The sequence below is a fragment of the Dreissena polymorpha genome, chromosome 8 (assembly GCF_020536995.1).
Source record: "Dreissena polymorpha isolate Duluth1 chromosome 8, UMN_Dpol_1.0, whole genome shotgun sequence".
Taxonomy (NCBI): Eukaryota; Metazoa; Mollusca; class Bivalvia; order Myida; family Dreissenidae; genus Dreissena; species Dreissena polymorpha.
Genome location: NC_068362.1, coordinates 48923033 through 48944504, shown reverse-complemented (window position 1 = coordinate 48944504; position 21472 = coordinate 48923033). Strand labels below are relative to the sequence as shown.

The following is a 21472-nucleotide window of genomic DNA, read 5'->3' as shown; positions in this document are numbered from 1 at the left end:
TCCACGTACGTTTATCATAAAACCTCAAACTATTTAACTCAATAGTGAAACTTATCATCACCTACGGAGCTCCGAACGCGGTTTTCAATTTACCGAAATAATCAGACCGGTTTTAAATTCAATTTTGCAAACATTATATATGAGTAAATATTGTGTTAAGGACCGCATTACTTTCGGCCACACATTAGTAATGCGGATACTTGGATAACGGATTTCACTCCGATAACAGAAAAAAGCCACGCGCGAAATAAACTTTCTTTTAAAATTATATCCTTAATATTAATTAATTTTTGAGACACGTTTAATGGTGGAGTTGATGTAAAGTATATCTTTTTGTATTGTGAAGGATGAATTTTAAGGAAAAAATGGTACCGGGGTATTTATTTGCCAAAAATGAGAAAATACCATCGGAAAACAGCATAAACTGGATGATCAGTACGCATTTCTATCAAATAAACATACTTAGAAATATAGGACTACTATATTTTGTTATTCAAGCTCGTAGAAAAATTACTGTGCTTCAAATACTGAAATGTGTATAGTACGTAAAAGAAATATGAACGAATATAGAGTATGTTTCAATAGGTGGTATGCATGCTGTTTTAGATACATTCCCGATAAAGGGCTATTCGGATAACGAAGACTCTCAACAATTGGGCACTCTGATATCCGATTTTAAAGCTTCATAAATACTGAAATACAACGAATATTTCGTAACATACCTGTATTTCGTAAACTATATGTTAACCCATTAAAATCAGTGTTCCTTATTGCAATAGCCAACATTTCACTTCTAGATGTGGTATGGCATCATAGATTTAATGAGATATAAAGATGCTCGTTTTTATGTTTTGTGCCACAATATATTCTTTGTGGATTTCCCGCGACTATATCCGAATATTACGAGCAAACGCGAGATTGGCTTCGGGTAGCGTCGGAAGCCCGACGTAGTATCATGAGCTGCCCGAAGCCAAACGGGATAGAAAACAATTAGGCAAATTTTCGGTGAATTTTATTTTAATTTACGTCAGTACAAAATTGGTAAGTTTTGCTTGCTTACTATAGCAGTTTTCAACAAAGAATTTTGCATTTTTGGTGCACCAATAATTGTGTGTTATATCTGTTAAAAAGTGTCGGTAATCGGGAACAGAAGTGTCAGTGTTATTGAGCTGATCGGCTTAGGAAGTGTCCATGAAAATATAGCATCGGACTCTTTAAACATTTGAATTTCCTAAACTACATCAGTAAACTACAAATTTAACATGTTGTAAAATGTGCAGACCTATTGAAATTTAAATTTGTATAGTAAACAATTTCTTTAGTAATTTCTTAGCTTTTTTATTTTTTTTTGAAAGATGTACTGATCATTCACTTCATGTCGATTTTCGATGGAATTGTATCGTCTTTTTTTTTAATCAACCGTTTTCCCCGCGATTTTCTTTTTTCTTTATAGAAGTGGTTCACCCTTAATCGGCCAAAATAGTTCCGTGTCTGAAAACCCAATGAACAGAAAATAAGAACTCACATCTCGCGCGTGGCTTTTGTTGTTTTCTGTAATCGAAGTGCCATCCGTGATCCAAGAATCAGCGTTACCAGCGTGGGATGGGCAATATCCTATTTGTATTGATTTGTATTTGCTTTTCATACATTTTTGTAAAGTTTTTATATCCCAAGACTTTGAATAAAAATTGTTTTCTTTAATCTTTTAAGAAACATATTTCTCATATTAAAAATAAAAATTGGTATGACATTTTATAATCAACTCGCTGTGAAGCATTTAGATAATTCCGTTCATAGCTTAACCGAGAAAAAACCTGTTGCAAACCATTATTTTCTGTTTCGTAATCGTTTTGCTACATCTTGATACTAGGACAATAACTTGTAAAAAGGTACCGGCATAAATGAAGGTATCATACGAACAAGCGTAACTCTTGTACTCCAAAATTAAAAAAAAATTATAAAAGTTTAAACAAACTTTTTTTTTACTTTTTTTTAACTATATAAAGAAACACGTAATATGCATTTTTTTTCAGATGTAAAAATGGCAAAAGCGACATTTCTTTCTATTTAATCCTTACACAAAGAACACATGAAGTTATACTTCTGACATTTAAGATAGACATGTTTCATTTAATGAGAACATAGATAAGTTTACATGCTTTAGTTGTGTGCATGACTGCGAGACAAACCGTTGTGCTATTTATTTTGTTAATATGCTGTATTTTTGATAGAGTGGCATTTATTTACAACCACACGATCTTTTCTGTAATTTTCAACTAAGCCATTATTTATATCACGAAAGCATTATAGATTCCATTAAAAAATGGGAAAAAACTCTAAACAAAAGTTTCGATTACATTCGGTAGTATCAGAATATTAGCTGAAGACATTATGAAATTAATGAATACAAAGTTTGATCCAGTCTTCAAACTGTACGTAAGTAACCGTACGAAGTGTTTTATTGGTGTTAATATAGAAGGGAATTACATATTATATATTTAATCATGTACATGACTATTTCTTGCGGCTTAATATGAGTTAATATGAGTTATCAATGCGTATACATTACACGTGCGTCATTTCACGACAAGAGAGCTGTTAATTGCATCCTTTATGACGCTGGCAGTGCATTTCTTTGAATTAGAACTAAGACGCATGGAAATATTCTATACACCATTCAATATTACTTATCTAAACAATAATAAAATATATTATTCTTATCTTTAGAAGAATGTTTTCATAAATACATGTTTTATTTTGGAACGGCTCGTTTGTATTTCAAATTATCGGTAAAAATCCATTTCATATTAGGGAAAATTATTGGTTTTTATTTCATTCGGAATACCGAAATGAGTATGTATTTGTTTAATGATTGTTATTTTGATATGTCTGGTGCTTTTGTCCCGTGTCTGAATGAAACGTTAATAACAGACCACACACTGTGTTTAGGTTTCTCTCATGGTGATGAAGCTGAAGATTTACTTCGTTCATGTTTTTCTTGAAATCAAGTTGCTGACTGCAGTATATATCGTGTGGTTTGCTGAGGAAATCATCTTTGAGACATAGAGAATAACAGGTCACTACCTGATATTTTTGTATAAGCCAAGGCTTTGAATATTATAACGGCGAGGCTTGCCGAGCCGTTATTTTATTCGTGCCGAGTCTCATATATTACAAAAAGATCAGGCAGTAACCTGTTTTTCTGTTTATCATACCTCTACGTCCCCGATTAAAAAAAAAATTAAACAAAAACACTAAAACATGCAGTTTTAGCGGGAAAGAATATGATTTTTGTCATTTGACGTGTTAATAATGACGTCATGAGCACACGCTCTTAATATTAAACAATGTTTTTGGCTGTCTGTGTTGCATTTAAAAACAATATATTTCATCTTGGTATCAAATTGTTTGTTTATTGAATTTGATTCGATTTTACAAACAAATGATTTCTTTATGGTTGAACTCGAGTTATATGACCATCCGCCACTATTGACTGATATAAGAACTACCTGTTGTCCATGATAAAAAATATATATTAGGCAACGTGATATCAGGCAGATAGCAATGTGGTGGTATGATACAATGAAATGCTCAGTGACTTTTGAAGCTTTGGAAGTAGATGATATTGGTTGATATATTATAAACTTTGACATTGAATCTTTCCTGGATTGTGGTATCGTGATGGGAAGGTTTTCATCCGTGTGTATAATGTCTATTAAGTGCCAATTGGAATATAACATTGCGGGTTGGTGAAATCTCCAAATATGGTTCTTACAATATCACAGGTGAGTTGTGTTGACACCGCATATGTATGGCTTTTATCTGAATGTCAAATTGAATATCCATAGTTAACCCTTTCCCACTTAGAGGCAACGTGAAAATGCTTATGTGCAAACAGCATTAAACCAGAACAGCCTGCGGGCAACTCATGGCCTGTTCAGGTTTTATGCTGTTATCTGCTCATCACTATCTAAGCATTCGAAATGAAGCTTTTATAGCTTGAATCTAGTAAGAAAGGAATTTAAATAAATTTAACTTTCTAAGGGACTACAATGCGTCAAAATTCGTATCTAAGTGGTAAAGGGTTAAGTTTTATCGAGAATATTATTTGTTTAATTTTTCAGCAAATAAATATATGCAACTAGCAGCATATTTAAATACACATAGAGATAATAGTGAGCTCGGTTATCGGTCCATAATTTTGATGTATGTATGCATTGGCATTAACAAAGTATTGAAATCACAAAAACGAAAATCGTTATTATAAATTTAAAAAAAGATTTAATATTCATGACAATTTTACCACATATGTTAAAGTTTCTCTAAAAAATAGTAGTACAAGAGCGTTAGAGTAAACAAGAAACTCATACTGATGTAAGGTAATCAACCATGTAGATATTCACAATTATTTGACCATTTCCATTTCCCTTTAAAACAACGTGTACAAACATGATGTAATACCAGACAAAAAACTGTCGAACCAAATACATTGAAAAAAATATTTAAGCGAAAGCAATATATATAAATACAACTAAACGAATATACCAATTAGACGCAAAGGTCACATGATTTTTAATTCATTTTGCAGAGAATTTTATTTGAAGTAATGTATCTTTCCGGTCTGTTTTGCATAATTGGGAATCCAACAAATAAGTCCAATTTAACGAGTCAACTATAGGCAAAATCACAATGCACTCTCACTGAAATTATGATAAGATCATACAAATGTACACAATAAATCCATGCACATATTCAAAATTATTTGACCATTTCCATTTCAGTGTATAACAACATATACACAAATAATATAATACAAAAAAACACACTTCATATCCAATAAATTTCAAAATAGTCTCCAAACCAATGCAATAATTAAAACACTTTATAAAAATGCAACTAAGCTAACATTCAAATTTGACATAAAAGTCACGTGATTTTGTTCTTTTTTTAAGTTTAAAAGTGACTTAAGATGGATATATCCAAATCGTTAATGTACAATATTTTCACAAACGTGGTAATACCAAAATCAACTGGCAGTCGCACTATATGCAGTTAAACCGCACGTTTGGTGTCAATTTTAATTAAGACAAAATGATACTTTTGTAAATTTAATATCACAAGGAACACAGCATTGTGTTTTTCAAGAAACAGTAAACAAGACTCTGCCACTGAACCAGGTTTTTAAAGTTTTACTAAATTAATTTAATCTAAATAATTGTGCAATTCTTAGCTGGGTTTGCGTTTTAGCTACTAACTCACACACAAAAATCAACACAATACTTCCATGAAAACGCAAAAACTATCCAGCATTTGAAATAAAGATTTAGAAATTGCAGAATGTGTGCCAGCCCTAAATAGTAAATATGCTGAATTCGATATGCTTTTAATTTTCGTGCAGCATAAATTAAAGCAGGAAACCTTGGTGAAAAAAGATCTAACATCGCTATTCCGAATAATTATTTGCGAATAAGAGAAATATATTCAACTTAAAGTGTTTGTACAGCCTCGAAATTCTTCTACGGAATCTTGTACTTTATCCTCCATAGTTGGCGTGGTAAAGATGAATAACGTCATAAGCTTATCATCAATCCTGATCTCTAAGCAGTCTGTGCATCTAGACCTCAACACTTTCTCCACAGTCTTCCATTTCTCGGAAGAAATGGCTTCTACAGAATGTTTATCTAACTTTGGACACTGCATGAACAATTAAAGCCTCCATCATTAGAAAATCATCTCTTTCTTTGGTGTACATAATAACGGAATCTTCATAGATTTCCCAAATATCAGTGAGATTTTTCATGGTCATCTCCTTTGTAACAGCTTTTTGAATATCTTCCCGCTTTAGTAAACGTGTACGCTCCGGTCCCAGTACAATTTTCTTCGATTCGATGTCTTCAATTTTGGTATAAATCTTCAGAGTACATTCGTCTTTATCCTTTTTCTTCCCCGTTAGTGTGATCTCCATGTTAGGTGCTTTTTCACAATATTCCATCCGGACGGCATGAGTGTGCTTATCAAAACATGTCTTCTTCAAGTATGTTCCTTTGAAACGTTTAATCGAAACAATCTGAGAAACTACCTATTTGCCCACGTTGTAAGTTGTTTCCGTGCCCTCTATATATCAAATGAACGTTGTTCCAAATTTGAAGGCATTACACAAACTTAAGTTGTTATACAGTATTATGTGTTACTCCTAATGAACTTGAATTATATCCATGATTGGCTATTTTATTACTCATGTGAAAATAATAAAATAAGGATCACAATGTCTAAATACTGTTTTGTTTTAGTTTAAATTTACTTATATTTTGACTACTTTACATGGAACATTATGGATCTCTACGATCGTATACGAAGATCATAATACACTCCAGATAGATAAAATAGGATCCGGGCTAGTTCCGAGTGATTTTTATCTATAGTTAAATTGACACAACAATTCATGCGCACTTAAGGTAACGTTTACATTATCGGAGCTTATTTTAAACAACTTATACACCCTTACCGCTTCGCAGATCTTTTCTTAGTACTGGGTATTTAGTTCCTGGACTCTTCACATCCCACGCCTTTATCTAGTCAAAATCAATTGTACAGTCAAAAGCTATGCACACAGTATATAAAATAAATTGTTATCTTTGTTTACCTTTCAAAAAGGTTTATATTTAGCTCGCCATATGTTCGCTTTCTACAAAATATTCCTGAAATATTCTAATAAAATTTGGTATGTCATGACAGCTCGCGTCAGAACCTATACATTTCGTCTGTCATTAGCATACTATGTACACTTGATAGCACCAATTAACCAGATTACTCAGGAAAATTGTGAGTAGTTTAACTGAGAGTTTTTACATACTTCTGACTAACAATCCAAAGAAACAAACAAGAAGGAGAAAAATCTTAACGCTCTCGATGAACAGCCTAAAGGACTAACATATTTCCATCAGGTAGTGTTCACATGGTTTCACCATAGACTTACAATAAAAACTTCCCAGTAAACTTGGTAGCAAAGTGTTTGAACCAACCACAATAATGCCAAATACAACAAAGATATCATATCAACTTTTTAATGAGTTGAATTATGAGTGAAAATAACTAAACCATGTGACTTTTACAGCAATCAAATACTAGTTTATTTATTGAAGCCATATAAGTGATACATGCCAGCTTCATATTGGCTATATCTTTTATTAGAAAGGCACCATATCTCCCTTGACCACTTGACAAAGTTTCAAAATCGTTTGAGATATCATTGGGAAAACTAATCGGACCAAGTTTTATGAAGACTAGTTTATGAATGTGGTTTTTAAATTGTTCACTTTTTTTTAATTTACATCTGACCTAGTTTGGACCCCAACGTGACACAGTTGCTAACTCGGCAGAGATATAGCATTGAGATAAATGTTCTTTTCAAATTTCAGGAAGATATAAATCTTATAAACGTATCTTATGTGCTCGCAAGTGTTTCCTTACTTTTGCACAGTTATTTTGATTGTGATCCTTGTGATCCAGTTCCGAACTCAGTCTCAGAAATAATAAAGGCAAATGTTTTTACCGAGTTGCATGGCAAAAGGGCAATACATTTAGACTCTATAGTGTCCATAAGCGTTGTTAATGTGAACTAGTGACCAAATTGTTTTCTATGTGACCCTGTTTCAAATGTAGATGACATATTATTGAGATAAATGTTTTGCGACTCCATGCAGATAAGATGGCAATTAATATTGTCTCTATAGTATTAACAAGCTTTTCCTGTAATTAAACTCATTGACTACACCTGACCAAGTTTCTCATTTGGCCAAGATATTATTTGACAAATCATGTGAACATGTTTATTGAAAACATAAATGAGGTCTTTTTGGTGATCACAAGACATATCTTGATGACGAACGACGATGATCATAAAATGTCACTACAAGCGCGTATTGGTTGGTGCGTTAAGTGTGTGGCATCAGAGGAAATACATTTATGGAATCGAAGTCGTCCGATGCATTTTGTAAGTCATCATAAGATATACGGGTATCAATTGGTCGGTGATACTCGTCCGAGTATTGTTTCCCCAGTACAGGTGTAGTTACTGGCCCTATGGGCAGAATGGTCAGCATCTGCCCTTTTAACTCGCATGGTTGTATTCGGTGTTTTTGTAAAACGAAACTAGCATCTGTGATGTGAAAATGAATGATGCAACAAAATTATAAAAATATAATACCTCCAATCATGAAATCTTTGAAACATAATTCGCTAGATAATTACATGTAATGCATCGTATAGATACAATCTTATAACTTTAAGTTACAAATTTGTTACTTATACGCAATGGACGTTAGTGTCTGCGTAAACGTTTTTAGCATTCTTATTCGGTAACATCTAGTAGAATGAGAATTATTGTGTTACACTTATCAATAAGTTACTCATTCAAAACTTATTGACCTACACACAATATTTTGCTTTCCATTATTTTTAAGATTTCAGTTGTTTAAACTAGGCAAGATAATAATTCACATACTAAATTTAAAAATAGACGCTTTGGAGAGATTGTGTCTAACAATTTCTAAACTAAATAGTTTTCTGTTATAAATAACTTACCATCCGGGTAGTCAAATGTCACCGTCGCCTCGTTATTTCCTAACAGAACCACCTTTTTCACAGACGGGACGTGATTGAAAGTTTTACTTTCAAACAGCATTTCCAAACTTTCTTCCGATATATAGACGTCTGGCACATTCTTCACATGAACGGTTAATGGATCTACAATACACAAAAGCATATAATTGAATCATGCAAAAACAAAATAGTATAGTTATTAGTTTAAGTAAGGGGTTTTGTGTCAATTGTTTAAAAATAATGTATACATTCTTTTTTGAATGTATGAATTATATTTTGAAAATGGTAATTTTGCCAAACTGTGAACAAGTTCTTTAAATCATAATTTTAAAAGTCGTTGTACTACATTATCTTTTTAAACATACTATCATAAATACACGAGTAAATCGCATCTGACATTTTTAAAATTTCACATTTGTTATTAACTCGGATATTACATTTAGTTTTCAAGTATGTTTACGGCTAAAACAGTAGCCTATAAAATTATGAAATGGAATCACAACAAAAAACAACTTAAATTCGTGTTGACAATAAATATAAATCTTTTGAAATAAAAATCTTTATAATTGTTGGTAAGAATACTTACCCGACGCTAACCCTGTTTCATTCGGGACATCGCGCAAGGGTCCACGTAAACCTCTTGACATGTTTCACAGAAGATATGTTAATTGACAATTCTACCTTAATCGAAAACAAAAGAGAAAGTAAAATTAGAATCTTTGTAGCGATTAAAAAACTTGACAGTATGAGTAATTCATAACACCACTTTTAGTGTATCAGTATAAAAACCTATGGCCTGTCGTAATGCTTATATATAGTAACTAAGATCTGGTATTCATTACACAATACGTGTTCAGTGCTCCGAACATGTTACAATATATTGTATGTTTGTCACATTATTTATAGAAGCCCATCTGTACAACATTAATGTGAATAAACAAACTGACATTAACAAATTTACATTGTAGTTAATACTGAACATAAATATTAAATTTAATATTCGCATATATTGAAAACGTGAAAGAAGATTTACTTACAATTGAGTACTTCAAACATGCACATATTTTTCCATTAAATACTAAGTTCAATAACCAAAGTTCGACATGTGACGAACTAAAACTCGGTATAATGAGATTTTTTTAAATTATTTATCAATAGATCTCTGCTTCACCTTTTATATAAAACATTAAAACATATCCTCACACAGAAAACAAATCAATAACCTTGCACCTAGCTTATTGTGACTGAGTTTCCGATTTAAGAAGCGCAATCGACTATATAAATGATCATTCTCACTCTCGCAAATAGCAAACAAATCTTAGAGCGAATGTAAAATTTAATTCACTCGCACTGTTGTAAGCATGCCTACTCACCCGATAATCTTGCATATTTACTTTAAATGGTTTAACCAAATAAAGAACATTATTGTCAGACCTGTGTTTAGATATTTCATAAACACGAGGCTTCTTCATTATCCTCAAGGTAGTTTTTACTATAGAAAAGTGTTCTATTTAAACATTGTTTAATTTCACAACCAATATAGACAATATATCCCATAAAATATAAGAAATACTTGTGCTGTTACGTTTTCAAAGTTGAAATATCAATGCAGTGAACTAAGTGCACTATACCGCCCACTTAAAGTTCATAGAAAAAAAGATTGTTTTGTGTAGGACGAATATAGATACTTAATTTTTGTTTTGTAATTTGCTTTCTTTGCAATGCAATCCAATACCTTATCAGAGATGTTTAAAAAAAGTGTCAGAAAAAAGTAGTATTTAAGTTGTTACTTCCCGAAACATCTGTTTCTCGTATAAGCAACAACAACAAAAAATCATTCTAATTTTCCGGAATTAAACATGCTCATTTAGAGGTTATCTTATCGCTTAAAGGGGCCTTTTCACAGATTTTGGCATGTATTCAAGTTTGTCATTAAATGCTTTATATTGATGTTTCTGAACATTTGATCTAAAAAACCCCAGCAAAACAAAGAATAAAATTAAAGAAAGAAAAAAGTAACACTCAACTGGGCTCGAACCACTGACCCCTGGAGTAAAAGTCTTTCGCTAAGACCAATCGGCCATCCGTGCTCATGCAACCAGTGATGTATTTAATACTTATATAAGCAATATTCGTAGTATCACAACATATAACGACAAAAACAAAACTCTCAAAATTATTTAATCGTTTCGCGTTATACATTTAAAAGATGCATATAATGGATATGTTATAGCATGGTAAATGTTCAGTATTACTATTTCCTCACAAATATCATACCTTCAACGACAATTTGCGAATCTGAAACATTTTTTTTCAATTTGTTCAATTTACCAAAACGTGAAAAGGCCCCTTTTATGTCTATCGACCGTTGTGCATTATCCACATTTGAACACTCTACAGCCCTTATTTTTCCGATTGATTCGGACAACCTAGATCCTTTCTCCTCCATAACGTAAGGCGCTTTTCCCCCGCCTTCTGTATGCACTTCATTCCATTATTACAAGAAAAGTACTGTTTGATGTTCGGCTTCTCGATTTCTTGTGTCTTTGTCAGTATTTTGTCTGCCAACTCAATCAATGTTTTTTACAGGTTTGATACTCGCTGACGTTCCTGACGCATAAATATCATGTTGAAGAAATTTCGTTAAAAGGATTGACGTTATTATAATGACATGCGTGATTGTCATTAATTTTAATTTGCCATATGATACTCATTACTAGCTGGCTACATCAGTATGTGCATAGATTATAACTTAAAGACATCACTTTTACAGTTGTGTTAGTTATGGCATTTTATTCTTATTATTATATAGGTGCTGTGCGTTTTAATGAAGCAGTTCAGGTACAAGATTTATATCAAAATAAAAAAGTGCAATTTCAAGAGCAAGTCATTTTATGAAATGGGATGTCTTACATCCAACAGACTACATTCTTTTGTCAATCGTGAACAAATGCGACTAGACTAGAAATACAAGCAAGATCCTTTATCATTAAGTTACATATGATAAGATGTTTACTACAGAAAAATACAATTAGGTGTAATTCTATATGTTAATGTTACTTAATTGATAAGGATACATAATACAGTGCCAGTATGCTGTTCGGAGAAGTAGTATGATTCTTGTTGGATATAATTGTAATCTACACGACATAATTGTAGTGTCGTCAGCAAAAAAGTAGCGCCCTCGGAAAACATACGCCGCAATTGATTTCACTTCATGGCAGGTCAAAGAAAAGATATGTACTTAAACGATCACTGATGGACAATACTAAAATGCATGAAGTATGCATGGAGTCCTTAGTTTTCCACGACAGTTTTGCTGCGATTCTTTTTCTGGAACTTACGATATGCTTTTGTTCATGTTGATCATTCAGTGTTAGCTTGACAACGAGTTTATAGTTGTCGACTTAATCGAACGCTTTACTGAATCCCAGCACTTAAGTCTGTCTGCTGGTTCGTTTATGAAACTTATGGGCTTTGAATCGACTCAAAGCTTTTTTGGATATATTATTGTCATACAGTTTCATATAAAGATACATACCAAAGCTATGTGTCTGACTTTTCGTTATTACGGCTCTTTCTTAAACATTGTGACGTTGATCTGGAAACTAGTAATTAATTATACTATATATACATAATTTTAATCAATCATGAGTTGTTATCGATTCTTTTATGGTTCGTTTCCTCGTGTCTCATATGTTTGCTATATGCGTTCTGACGATTGCATCAAACCAACAAGTTATTGATTGATAATTGAAATGTATTATGTTTTATATCTGGTTAAAATGAATAACATGTTAATATATATAAAGCAAGCGTTTAATAACTATGTTCTGGAAGTGACGCTCTTGCAACTGTTTAAACCACAAAATGCTCGGCTTAAAGCGTTCCAATAAAATGTTTTTCATTCATTTTGTCTAAATGATTTTGTGATTGTGTTTGAGCTGTGTCTAGTGCTTTGTCTCGGATCAGAATCATGGTCATGCAGCTGAAGTTTCACTACGTTAGTATGTTATCTGAAACAAAATTGCTGCATGCAGAGTTTATCGCGTGAAGACGAGTCCAAACATTTCATCAATTTTGAGACAGTGATGTGCTCCGTAACTTTCGAAGTAATGTAAGTAAATAATATTGGACGATACATTCTGACCCTTGGTCTTGTCCTGTATTGTGTGTATCGTGATGAAAAGTTTAAATCCTTTTGCATGATGTCAAGTAAGTGCCATCTGTAATATAGCAGTATGGACATAAGTAGTTCGACGCCGAAAACTCTTCAACAAATAAATATATGCAAAAAAAATATATTTGACCATATGAGTTTAAAACAACGAGAACAGAACGAAACTGTAGTACAAGACAAACTCACATCACAACAAAAACGTTACACACACACACATATCCAAACAAATAAAATAATGGCAACATATATAAATACAACAAACTAATATACCCACTAGACATAAAAATCACATGGTTTTAACTCATTTGCAGAGCATGTTTCTTTTAAGTTAGGTATTTTTCAGTATGATTAGCTAAATTTGAAATACAACGAATAAGCACAATTTAACGAGTCAACGATATTTCATGTCAACGAAAATACACGAAATCACAGTGCACGCTCACTGAAATTTAAAATAAGTTCATACAGATGTACACAATAAATCCATGCCCATATTCAAAATTATTTGACAATTTGCATTTAAGTTTAAAACAACATGTACCAAAGTAATGTTGTACAAAACAAACACACTTCACATCCAATAAATGTCAAAAACAATAATCTCCAAAACAAATGCAATAATTTAATACAACACTTTATAATAATAAAACCAAGCTAACATACAAATTGGACATTAAGGCCACATTATTTTGTTATTTTTTTTAAGTTTATAAGTGACCTAAGAAGGCTATATCCAAATTGTTACAATGTAATATACACTATTTTCAAAAACGTGGTAATAAAAAAAATCAACTGGCAATTGCACTAAATATGCAGTTAAACTTTACGTTTGGTGTCAATTTTAATAAAGACAAAAAGATACTTTTGTAAAACACAACGTTTAATATCACAAGGAACACACCATCTTTGTATCTTAAAGAAACAATACACATGAATATGCCACTGAACCAGTTTTTTTATCAACTTTTTACTAAATTAATTTACTTAAAATAATTGTGCAACTCTAAGCTGGGTTTGCATGTAAGCTACTAACTCACACAAAAATCAACACAATACTTTCATGAAAACGCAAAAACAATCCAACAATTGAAAGTAACATTTAGCACATTGCATAATGTGTGCCAGCCCTAAATAGTAAATATGCTGAATTCGACAGTCTTTTCATTTTCGCACAGCGTAAATTATAGCAAGAAATCTTGGTAAAATGTGTTATTATATACCTGTTTAATGCTTTCAACAAAATACAGGTTGTATCAATCGTTGAAATAAAAAATCCCGAATTACGCTACTCGCTGTTTCCAATTCCGTATTACCATACTAGCCGGACTACTTCGACCCATTTAATGACGTCACATTACGCGCACCGAATAGAAATATTTTATATTACGAAATATATTACGTAGTAAATCGTGTGACGTCATTTCTGTGACGAAACACAATAGTTTTATCTAAACTCTATGGAATTTAAGGATATGTCGGACGTGGTGTTTTTTAACAGTAAACTATTTGTTAAAACCATCGAACGAATTCAAAACGAATCTTGGAGTGTGTGTTTATCATGCATAAATGTATATTTCGATAGGAATATAATAAAATAGTGTGGTTTAAACTAAGTTTCGATAAAGACATGGAAGATAGAAGTGGAAGTGCATATTGTTTCAACGTTTTTGTTATAAACATCGGATTAAAGTTGTAAACTTAATTGTTATAAACATTGGATTAACGATGGCATTAAGGTAAGTGTGTCGGAAACCTGTGTTTTCCCGGTTCGAATGTTTACACGTTAATTTACATAAACTGTATTCATACGCGTCTTTAATAAACTATGGCGTACCGTTTTAGTCATTGTTTTGTCAGTTTTGTTAAAGTAAAAAATACAATTGTTAACTGTTTTCGTTAGTTGTTGTATATAATAAAAGAAATATTACGCTAGTCAATTGTTCCAAGAGTTTGTATCACTCTCGTGGATTGTGCTATTTCGCATCACACTCGAGGCTCCGCCTCTCGTGTGATACGTCATCACACAAGCCACTCGAGTGATACAAACACTTGGAACAATTGACTAGCGTCATATTCCGTATTTATTACATAGATATACCGAATAATTATTTGTGAATAAGAGAAATATATTCAACTTTAAGTGTTTTTACAGTTGACACATTTACCGACAATCTCCCTTAACATTGCAGGACATTAATAGGTCTAGTTCTCCACACTTTTCTGTAACGTTTTGAAGTGGGATTCGCGCAAATTTGAAAAGTTTATTTGAATGTAATTAAGTGTGTGGGGTAAGCCTGCGTGTCGTTAAAGATGACAAACATGCCTGGGCCCGAGACGGAATCATATAAAATATGGGGCACGGTTGGGTTCTTAGGAGGGGGTACTCGCATGCCCTGAGCACCTTGCGTGCTATCTCCCGTCAGAACGAGGCAGCGATACATTCGCTTGTGTCCGGCGGAATCGGGCGGCGAGTAAGTGTGTTGGGCTGAGTACGTTGCGTTCACTGCGAAATAGACGCCTTCTCCAATTGCGGTAGCTACAATCATAGTTATCGTTGTGTTAAGAATTGGGGGAATCATATCGTTAATAATGTGTACAGCTGGTCTGGCAATAATGAATCGTAATAAAATACAACTATAAAATTCCGTTTTTTTATGTCCTGCATATATTTGTCTAAACTATAAGCGTGTAAATGACTTTTACAAATTACCGTTTTTCCCGCAAAAGCTTCTATTGAATCCGTGAGCGTTGATGCTTTTGACGGCGGCATGGGCTGTTCCGTGCCAGAGAGTGTGTTCCACATTCTGTCTCTTGCAGGACGTCTGCATTTGTTTTTTCTTGGCTAGGTATTGCGTATAGAGTGTTGCGTTCTGTATTCGCTCGATCTTAATTAAGATTTATATAAATAACATTACATAACTTGCAATATAATTTATAAACAGCTTATTATTAGCAAATAATTATACTTTATTAGCGAATATGACGAATATCAGTAATGAAATCAAAAAATGAATCTTCAAATTATGCAATAATGCAAAATTCAACACATACACTTGTGAACAAATGCAATTAGAAATTGTTATGGTAAAGGATGAACTGATAATAAATTCATAAATCATGTTCTATAAAACTTTAAAGTTTCTATTGAATAATACTTCTAAATATAAAGATATTTAGTTTGTTTCGTGTTGAATCTGGATTGGTATTTTTCGTGTTGTTTGACAAAGTGTCTGTAGAGCATTATATTCACCTTAGTAATATGCCCGCCTTGACCCATCGACTTTGAAAATTCTGTTTCAACTTGCACGTATTCCTTATCGCTCTTCGATAACGTAACGCATTCAACTTGAGCAGGGTCCTTACTGGCGCTCCAATGCGAAGGAATGTCCAGTTTAGTTTCTGAAAAAAATCACAGCCCGATTGATCAACTTTACATGAATTCGTAGTCTTTATTAACCGACTTTAATGATATGAATTACACAATTATCCTACCAATTACACCGAACGTAAACACTATTTCAAATTAAAAAAACTCATGTCCATTCTGTCAAGATAATGAATCATATGCATAAACTATGAGAATCATATTGCTATCATAGCGACACCTAACTAAACTGAGCGAAATTGCTTGTTCGGTAATGACCTATTTTAACAACGCTTGTAAATTGCTCTTTTTTATTTTCACAAAGGCGATACATATTTCATACCATTTTAGGTTTCAGAGTTCCTATCAACCTTTTAGTATTCAACTTCAGTAGACAAAGAATATTCTATTTACAAAGCCTGGTAACTGGCAAACGCACATTTAACAATTTTTTTTATTTTATCTTGTTACAAATCAACGTTGTTCCAAATTTGAAGGCATTACACAAACTTAAGTTGTCATACAGTCTTATGTCTAACTCAAAATTGAACGTGAACTATATCCACGATTGACTATTTTATTACGCATGTGAAAATAATAAAATATGGATCACAATGTCTAAATACTGTTCGGTTTTAATTTAAATTTGTTTTATATTTTGACTACTTTACATGAAACATTATGGACGTCTACGATCGTTGACGAAGATCATCATACACTCCAGATAGATAAAATGAAATAGGATCCAGGCTAGTTCCCAGTGATTTTTATCTATAGTTAAATTGACACAACACATCATGCACACTTAAGTTAACGTATGCATTATCAGAGCTTATTTAAAACAACTTATACACCCTTACCGTTTCGCAGATCTCTCCGAAGTACTGGGTATTTAGTTCCTGTATTCTTCACATCCCACTCCTTCATCTTGTTAAAATCGATTGTATAGTCACTGCGACCCACTTTAAACGAAACAGACTTTTGTTTTTGCGTGAACGCTTGCTCTATGATCTGGTTCGTCCTTTTGTCAAACGCCACTGTTTTTGTTTCTTTTATGAAGACCCATTGCACCACAGATTGCAGTAATTCGGCGTTTTCTTGATCGTGCTTGTATTTATCGGCATTTCTAAAACAACATATATGCGATGTAATTATAATGTAATGACATGTGCATAAAAGCTAAGAAATATTATGTCGTATACTGCTTTTAATATTAAACGCGATTTTAATCAATTAAAGTATAAAGTAGCGGATATTAACACAAGAACTAAATAAAATAAATATGTTTAAACTAAGACAATAACTATGTTGAATGTATGTTTAATGTAAAAAATGAAACCGAAGAGCAATTATCAGACTTATTTTAGCCCATATTTGACTTTATATAAGAGAAACATATATATAGTCAAAACGGATGATCCGAAAAAGAAAAGTTGCATTTTACCTATGTACTTTTCCTAGTTACATAAGCCAAACTGACTGATACCAGTGAAACTAAAGCAGTTGAAAAGTGGCAAGTGTTTCTCGTTGGATCAACATATCGAAAACAAGACTATTGCCAAGAAATAAAAGTCGCCTACCGGCTCCACCATTGTCAGAAATTCCACCATTGTCAGAAATTTTTTTTATTTGTTGCCATAGCAACAAGAAGTTTTGACGTAGGAACAAAATGAAATGACGTGCATAATGTCAATATTGCCATCTATCCATGTTCCAAGTTTCATGAAAAAATATTAAGAACTTTTAAAGTTATCGCAGGATCCAGAAAAACACCATTTTCAGCAGTATTTCTAGTCTATTTGTTGCCATAGCAACAATAATTTTAGACGTAGGAACAAAATGAAATGACGTGCATTATGTCCATATTGCCATCTATCCATGTGTCAAGTTTCATGAAAAAATATTAAGAACTTTAAAAGTCATCGCTGGATCCAGAAAACCACAATTTTCAGCATTATATGTAGTCTATTTGTTGCCATAGCAACCAGAATTCGAAACGTAGGAACAAAATTAAATGACGTGCATAATGTCCATATTGCCATCTATCCATGTTTCAAGTTTCATGAAAAAATATTCAGTTATCGCAGGATCCAGAAAAAACACCATTTTCAGCAGTATTACTAGTCTATTTGTTGCCATAGCAACCACAATTTTTGAGGTAGGAACAAAATGAAATTACGTGCATAATGTCCATATTGCCATCTATCCAAATTCTAAATTTCATGAAAAAATATTAAGAACTTTTAGAGTTATCGCAGGATCCAGAAAAAAAACACCATTTTCAGCAGTATTTCTAGTCTATTTGTTGCCATAGCAACCACAATTTTTGACGTAGGAACAAAATGAAATGACGTGCATAATGTCCATATTGCCATCTATCCATATTCCAAGTTTCATGGAAAAATATTAAGAACTTTTAGAGTAATCGCAGGATCCAGAAAAGTGTGACGGACTGACGGACGGATACAAACCATAAGTCCCCTCCGGTGAAACCGGTAGGGGACTAATAAAAACATACGAATAACCATACGTGCCTTAGCATGAGATGAACTTGATCCTTCATGTTTGAAACGTTCACGATAAGTCCAGTGAGACAGATTTTACCTTCACTCTGATCGACAGTGAGTGCAACGTGGTTGTTTGCAGCATGCATCTCCAGTTCTTTAATCTGCAATTATATACTATTGTTCATACATATCGTTCATATTAAATATGATGTGAAGCACATTTGGTTACTTGTAACACATTAACTAACTGAAATTATAAAACGTATTTTAGTAATGGTATGACAATATTCGTGAAGCAATTTAATAGTCAATACGATTCTTTTACATTTAACAAGTGGGCCTTAATGCCCTAAATCGATCGCTTGAAAGATGTATATAGAGAATACTAGGTCGGTGCCGAATAAAGCAAAGTTTATTTTGCGAGGCTTAGAAAATCTGAACCACGAGCTTTGGCGAGTGGTTCAGATTTTCGTGCCGAGCAAGATAAACTTTGCTTTATTCGGCACCGACCTAGTATTCGATTTATCCCATCAATTTTCTTAGTCGTAAATTATTTCTTTAAAAATAGAATAGGAAAATCGAACTAGACGGAAAATCCCAAAGATATTTTAAGCAAACATTGTTTCATTATTTTAATCGTGTTGAGCCTAATACATTACAAAAAGATCAGTAACTAACCTGTTTTTCTGTTTATCATACCTCTACGTCCCCGATTTTTAAGAAATGATGGAAAAAAAGACACTAAACAACTGCATCTTTAGCGTGAAACAACATGCATTGTGTCGTATGACGTGTTGATAATGACGTCACGAGTACGCGCACTTAATATTTGTAAATAGTGTTTATTTGCTTTTTGAGTTGCATTATGTGCTTAAAATATATTTCATCTTGGTATCAAATTGTTTGTTTTGTTGAATCTGATTCGATTTTACTAAAAATGATAACTTTATAGTTGATTCCGATTAATATGAACATTCTTCGCCGCGCGTGATAGCTATATTTCAGCACTGCTGAAATAGAGGAAAATTTATTCCACAGTGGTTTATTTTTACAATGCACGTCTGATGATGGGATAAAAAAACATACTGTGATGAGCAGATTAAAAATTAAAAAAACACTTTATTTTGTATCTAGTTTTTTACTCTGTATGACACCGATTTGCTATCGCCTGAGACACATGCACATTTTCTCTGTTTGCAAATAAAATTAAAACAAGTAACCTCTATCATGGTGACGAGTTCGACCCCACGGGCATGATTTGAACAAAGTAAGCAGAGGAACATAAACTGATGTCTCACACCAAACATTAAACATTAAACCTTCCGAACCCTTCAATATTGTTCAAGTTATTAACAATACAAGTCTTTATAAAACATGTGAGGACAACTATACCATTTTACACACCAAATATTGAGCCCTCTCCATGCGGTCTCAGAGATTGTTAAAACTATTTAGTATCTTAGTCTGTATCATTTGACCCATGAGACGGGGAGAGTTATGATCCCAGAAACATGGTTTGAGAAAACTTTGATGACAGCAAGATTTGATAAACCAATAAAAAAACTCTGGGCCTTACGACATCAGAGATCTTTAAAAGGCTCACTTTATTCACTATACGTAATACAAGTAACCCATAAGGCGGTGCCAGTTTTACACCAGAGGCATGATTTGAACAAACTTGGTACAGGATCTCAATACGATACTACACAACAAGTATTTAGCCAATTACCAATGTGGTTTTATACGAAATTTGGAAGTTATCAACTCTTAAAGTATTTCTAAACCTTGTGGCCCCTGGGTGTGGACAGTGTTTAACACAGGGGAAGGATATGAACAAACTTGGTAGAGGACCACTTTGAGATATAACGTGCTGAATGTCTTACCGCTCGGTCTTGCATTTTCAGAGAAGAAGATATTTCAAACGTTTATCATAGTTTTAAAAGGAAAACAAGTAAATCTAGGGCGAGGCTAATTTTGACCCACGGGGAATAATATGAACACACTTTGTAGAGGACCACCAAACGGTGTTACACACCAAATTATTTTAGCCATGATAATTTCGGTTTTTTAATTGAAGATTTGTAAAGTTATGATCTATATAAGTCTAGATTTATCATGGGACATCTAAGGCGTGGCCAGTTTTAACCTCAGGGGCATGGTTTGTACATTCTTAGTAGAGGCCCAATGGACGTCGTCACACATCAAATATATAACCAAAGCCCGATTAGTTTACTGAACAATGATTATAAAATTGCAACTAAAAGTATAGCAAAAAGAATAAAAAAAATATTACCATCAATCATTTCAAAATCTCAATCTGGTTTCATAAAAGGACGTTATATTGGTGAAAAACGTTCGTCTTATCCAAGAATGCATAAACTATTTCAACAATTCAAACAATCCTGGTCTAATATTTTTTGCAGACTTTGAAAAGGCATTCGATTCGCTTGATCATTCATTTATGTTCTCTTGCTTAGAAAATATGAACTTTGGTGAAAGTCTCATTCAATGGGTTAAACTATTTTATACCAGTATAATCATTAACAATGGCTTCTTTTCAAACAGTTTTAACATCGAACGAGGGGTTCGACAAGGATGTCCACTCTCATCATCGCTATTTATTATTTGCATTGAGTATCTATCACACCACATCCAATCAAATAAACACATAAAAGGCATATCACTAGAACCTGATGAAGATATCAAACAGTCCCTATTTGCTGACGATGCAACTTACTTTTTAAACGACAATTACGATTCTTTCCATAACCTAATAGAGTCACTAACCCTTTACGGAATGGCATCGGGTCTTAAACTAAA

General features: G+C 33.0%; 2 protein-coding genes across 6 annotated transcripts in view; both read right to left on the bottom strand.

Moving 5' to 3' along the window:
- Positions 1–4298: 4298 nt before the first annotated feature.
- LOC127842532 (uncharacterized) lies at positions 4299–9849 on the bottom strand. Of its 3 annotated transcripts, none has more exons than XR_008031691.1 (4): positions 9639–9849; positions 9188–9282; positions 8584–8745; positions 4299–6572 (listed from the first exon to the last, which is right to left on the bottom strand). XR_008031691.1 is itself a non-coding variant. In XM_052372068.1 (4 exons), exons 2-4 carry the CDS (start codon positions 9246–9248, stop codon positions 7935–7937), a joined length of 447 nt encoding a protein of 148 aa, XP_052228028.1. In that variant the 5' UTR covers positions 9249–9282; positions 9639–9849; the 3' UTR covers positions 7894–7934. The 3 variants fall into 3 exon arrangements, 2 of the variants coding, with proteins under 2 accessions (XP_052228028.1, XP_052228029.1); XM_052372068.1 differs by lacking the exon at positions 4299–6572 and adding an exon at positions 7894–8158; XM_052372069.1 differs by lacking the exon at positions 4299–6572 and adding an exon at positions 7894–8158 and having other exon boundaries at positions 9188–9278.
- A 3037-nt stretch (positions 9850–12886) lies between these two features.
- The window catches only part of LOC127840869 (protein mono-ADP-ribosyltransferase PARP14-like), a 42710-nt gene continuing 34124 nt past the window's right edge, over positions 12887–21472 (bottom strand). For all 3 annotated transcript variants that reach the window (XM_052369294.1, XM_052369293.1, XM_052369295.1), the window contains exons 24-28: positions 18680–18813; positions 17006–17271; positions 16032–16180; positions 15492–15666; positions 12887–15317 (exon numbers count right to left, since the gene is read on the bottom strand). In XM_052369294.1, coding sequence (XP_052225254.1) covers positions 15043–15317; positions 15492–15666; positions 16032–16180; positions 17006–17271; positions 18680–18813 — 999 coding nt within the window. In that variant the 3' untranslated portion in view covers positions 12887–15042. The remainder of the gene's footprint in view (positions 15318–15491; positions 15667–16031; positions 16181–17005; positions 17272–18679; positions 18814–21472) is intronic.

Bases quoted from the DNA above. Each gene is read 5' to 3' on its own strand.
- LOC127842532 (XM_052372068.1), bottom strand. From the start codon at position 9,248: ATGTCAAGAGGTTTACGTGGACCCTTGCGCGATGTCCCGAATGAAACA. The intron at 8,746-9,187 runs GTAAGTATTCTT...TGTGTATTGTAG, and splicing joins TGAAACAGGGTTAGCGTCGG to ATCCATTAACCGTTCATGTG. The intron at 8,159-8,583 runs GTAAGTTATTTA...TTCACATCACAG, and splicing joins GACATTTGACTACCCGGATG to ATGCTAGTTTCGTTTTACAA.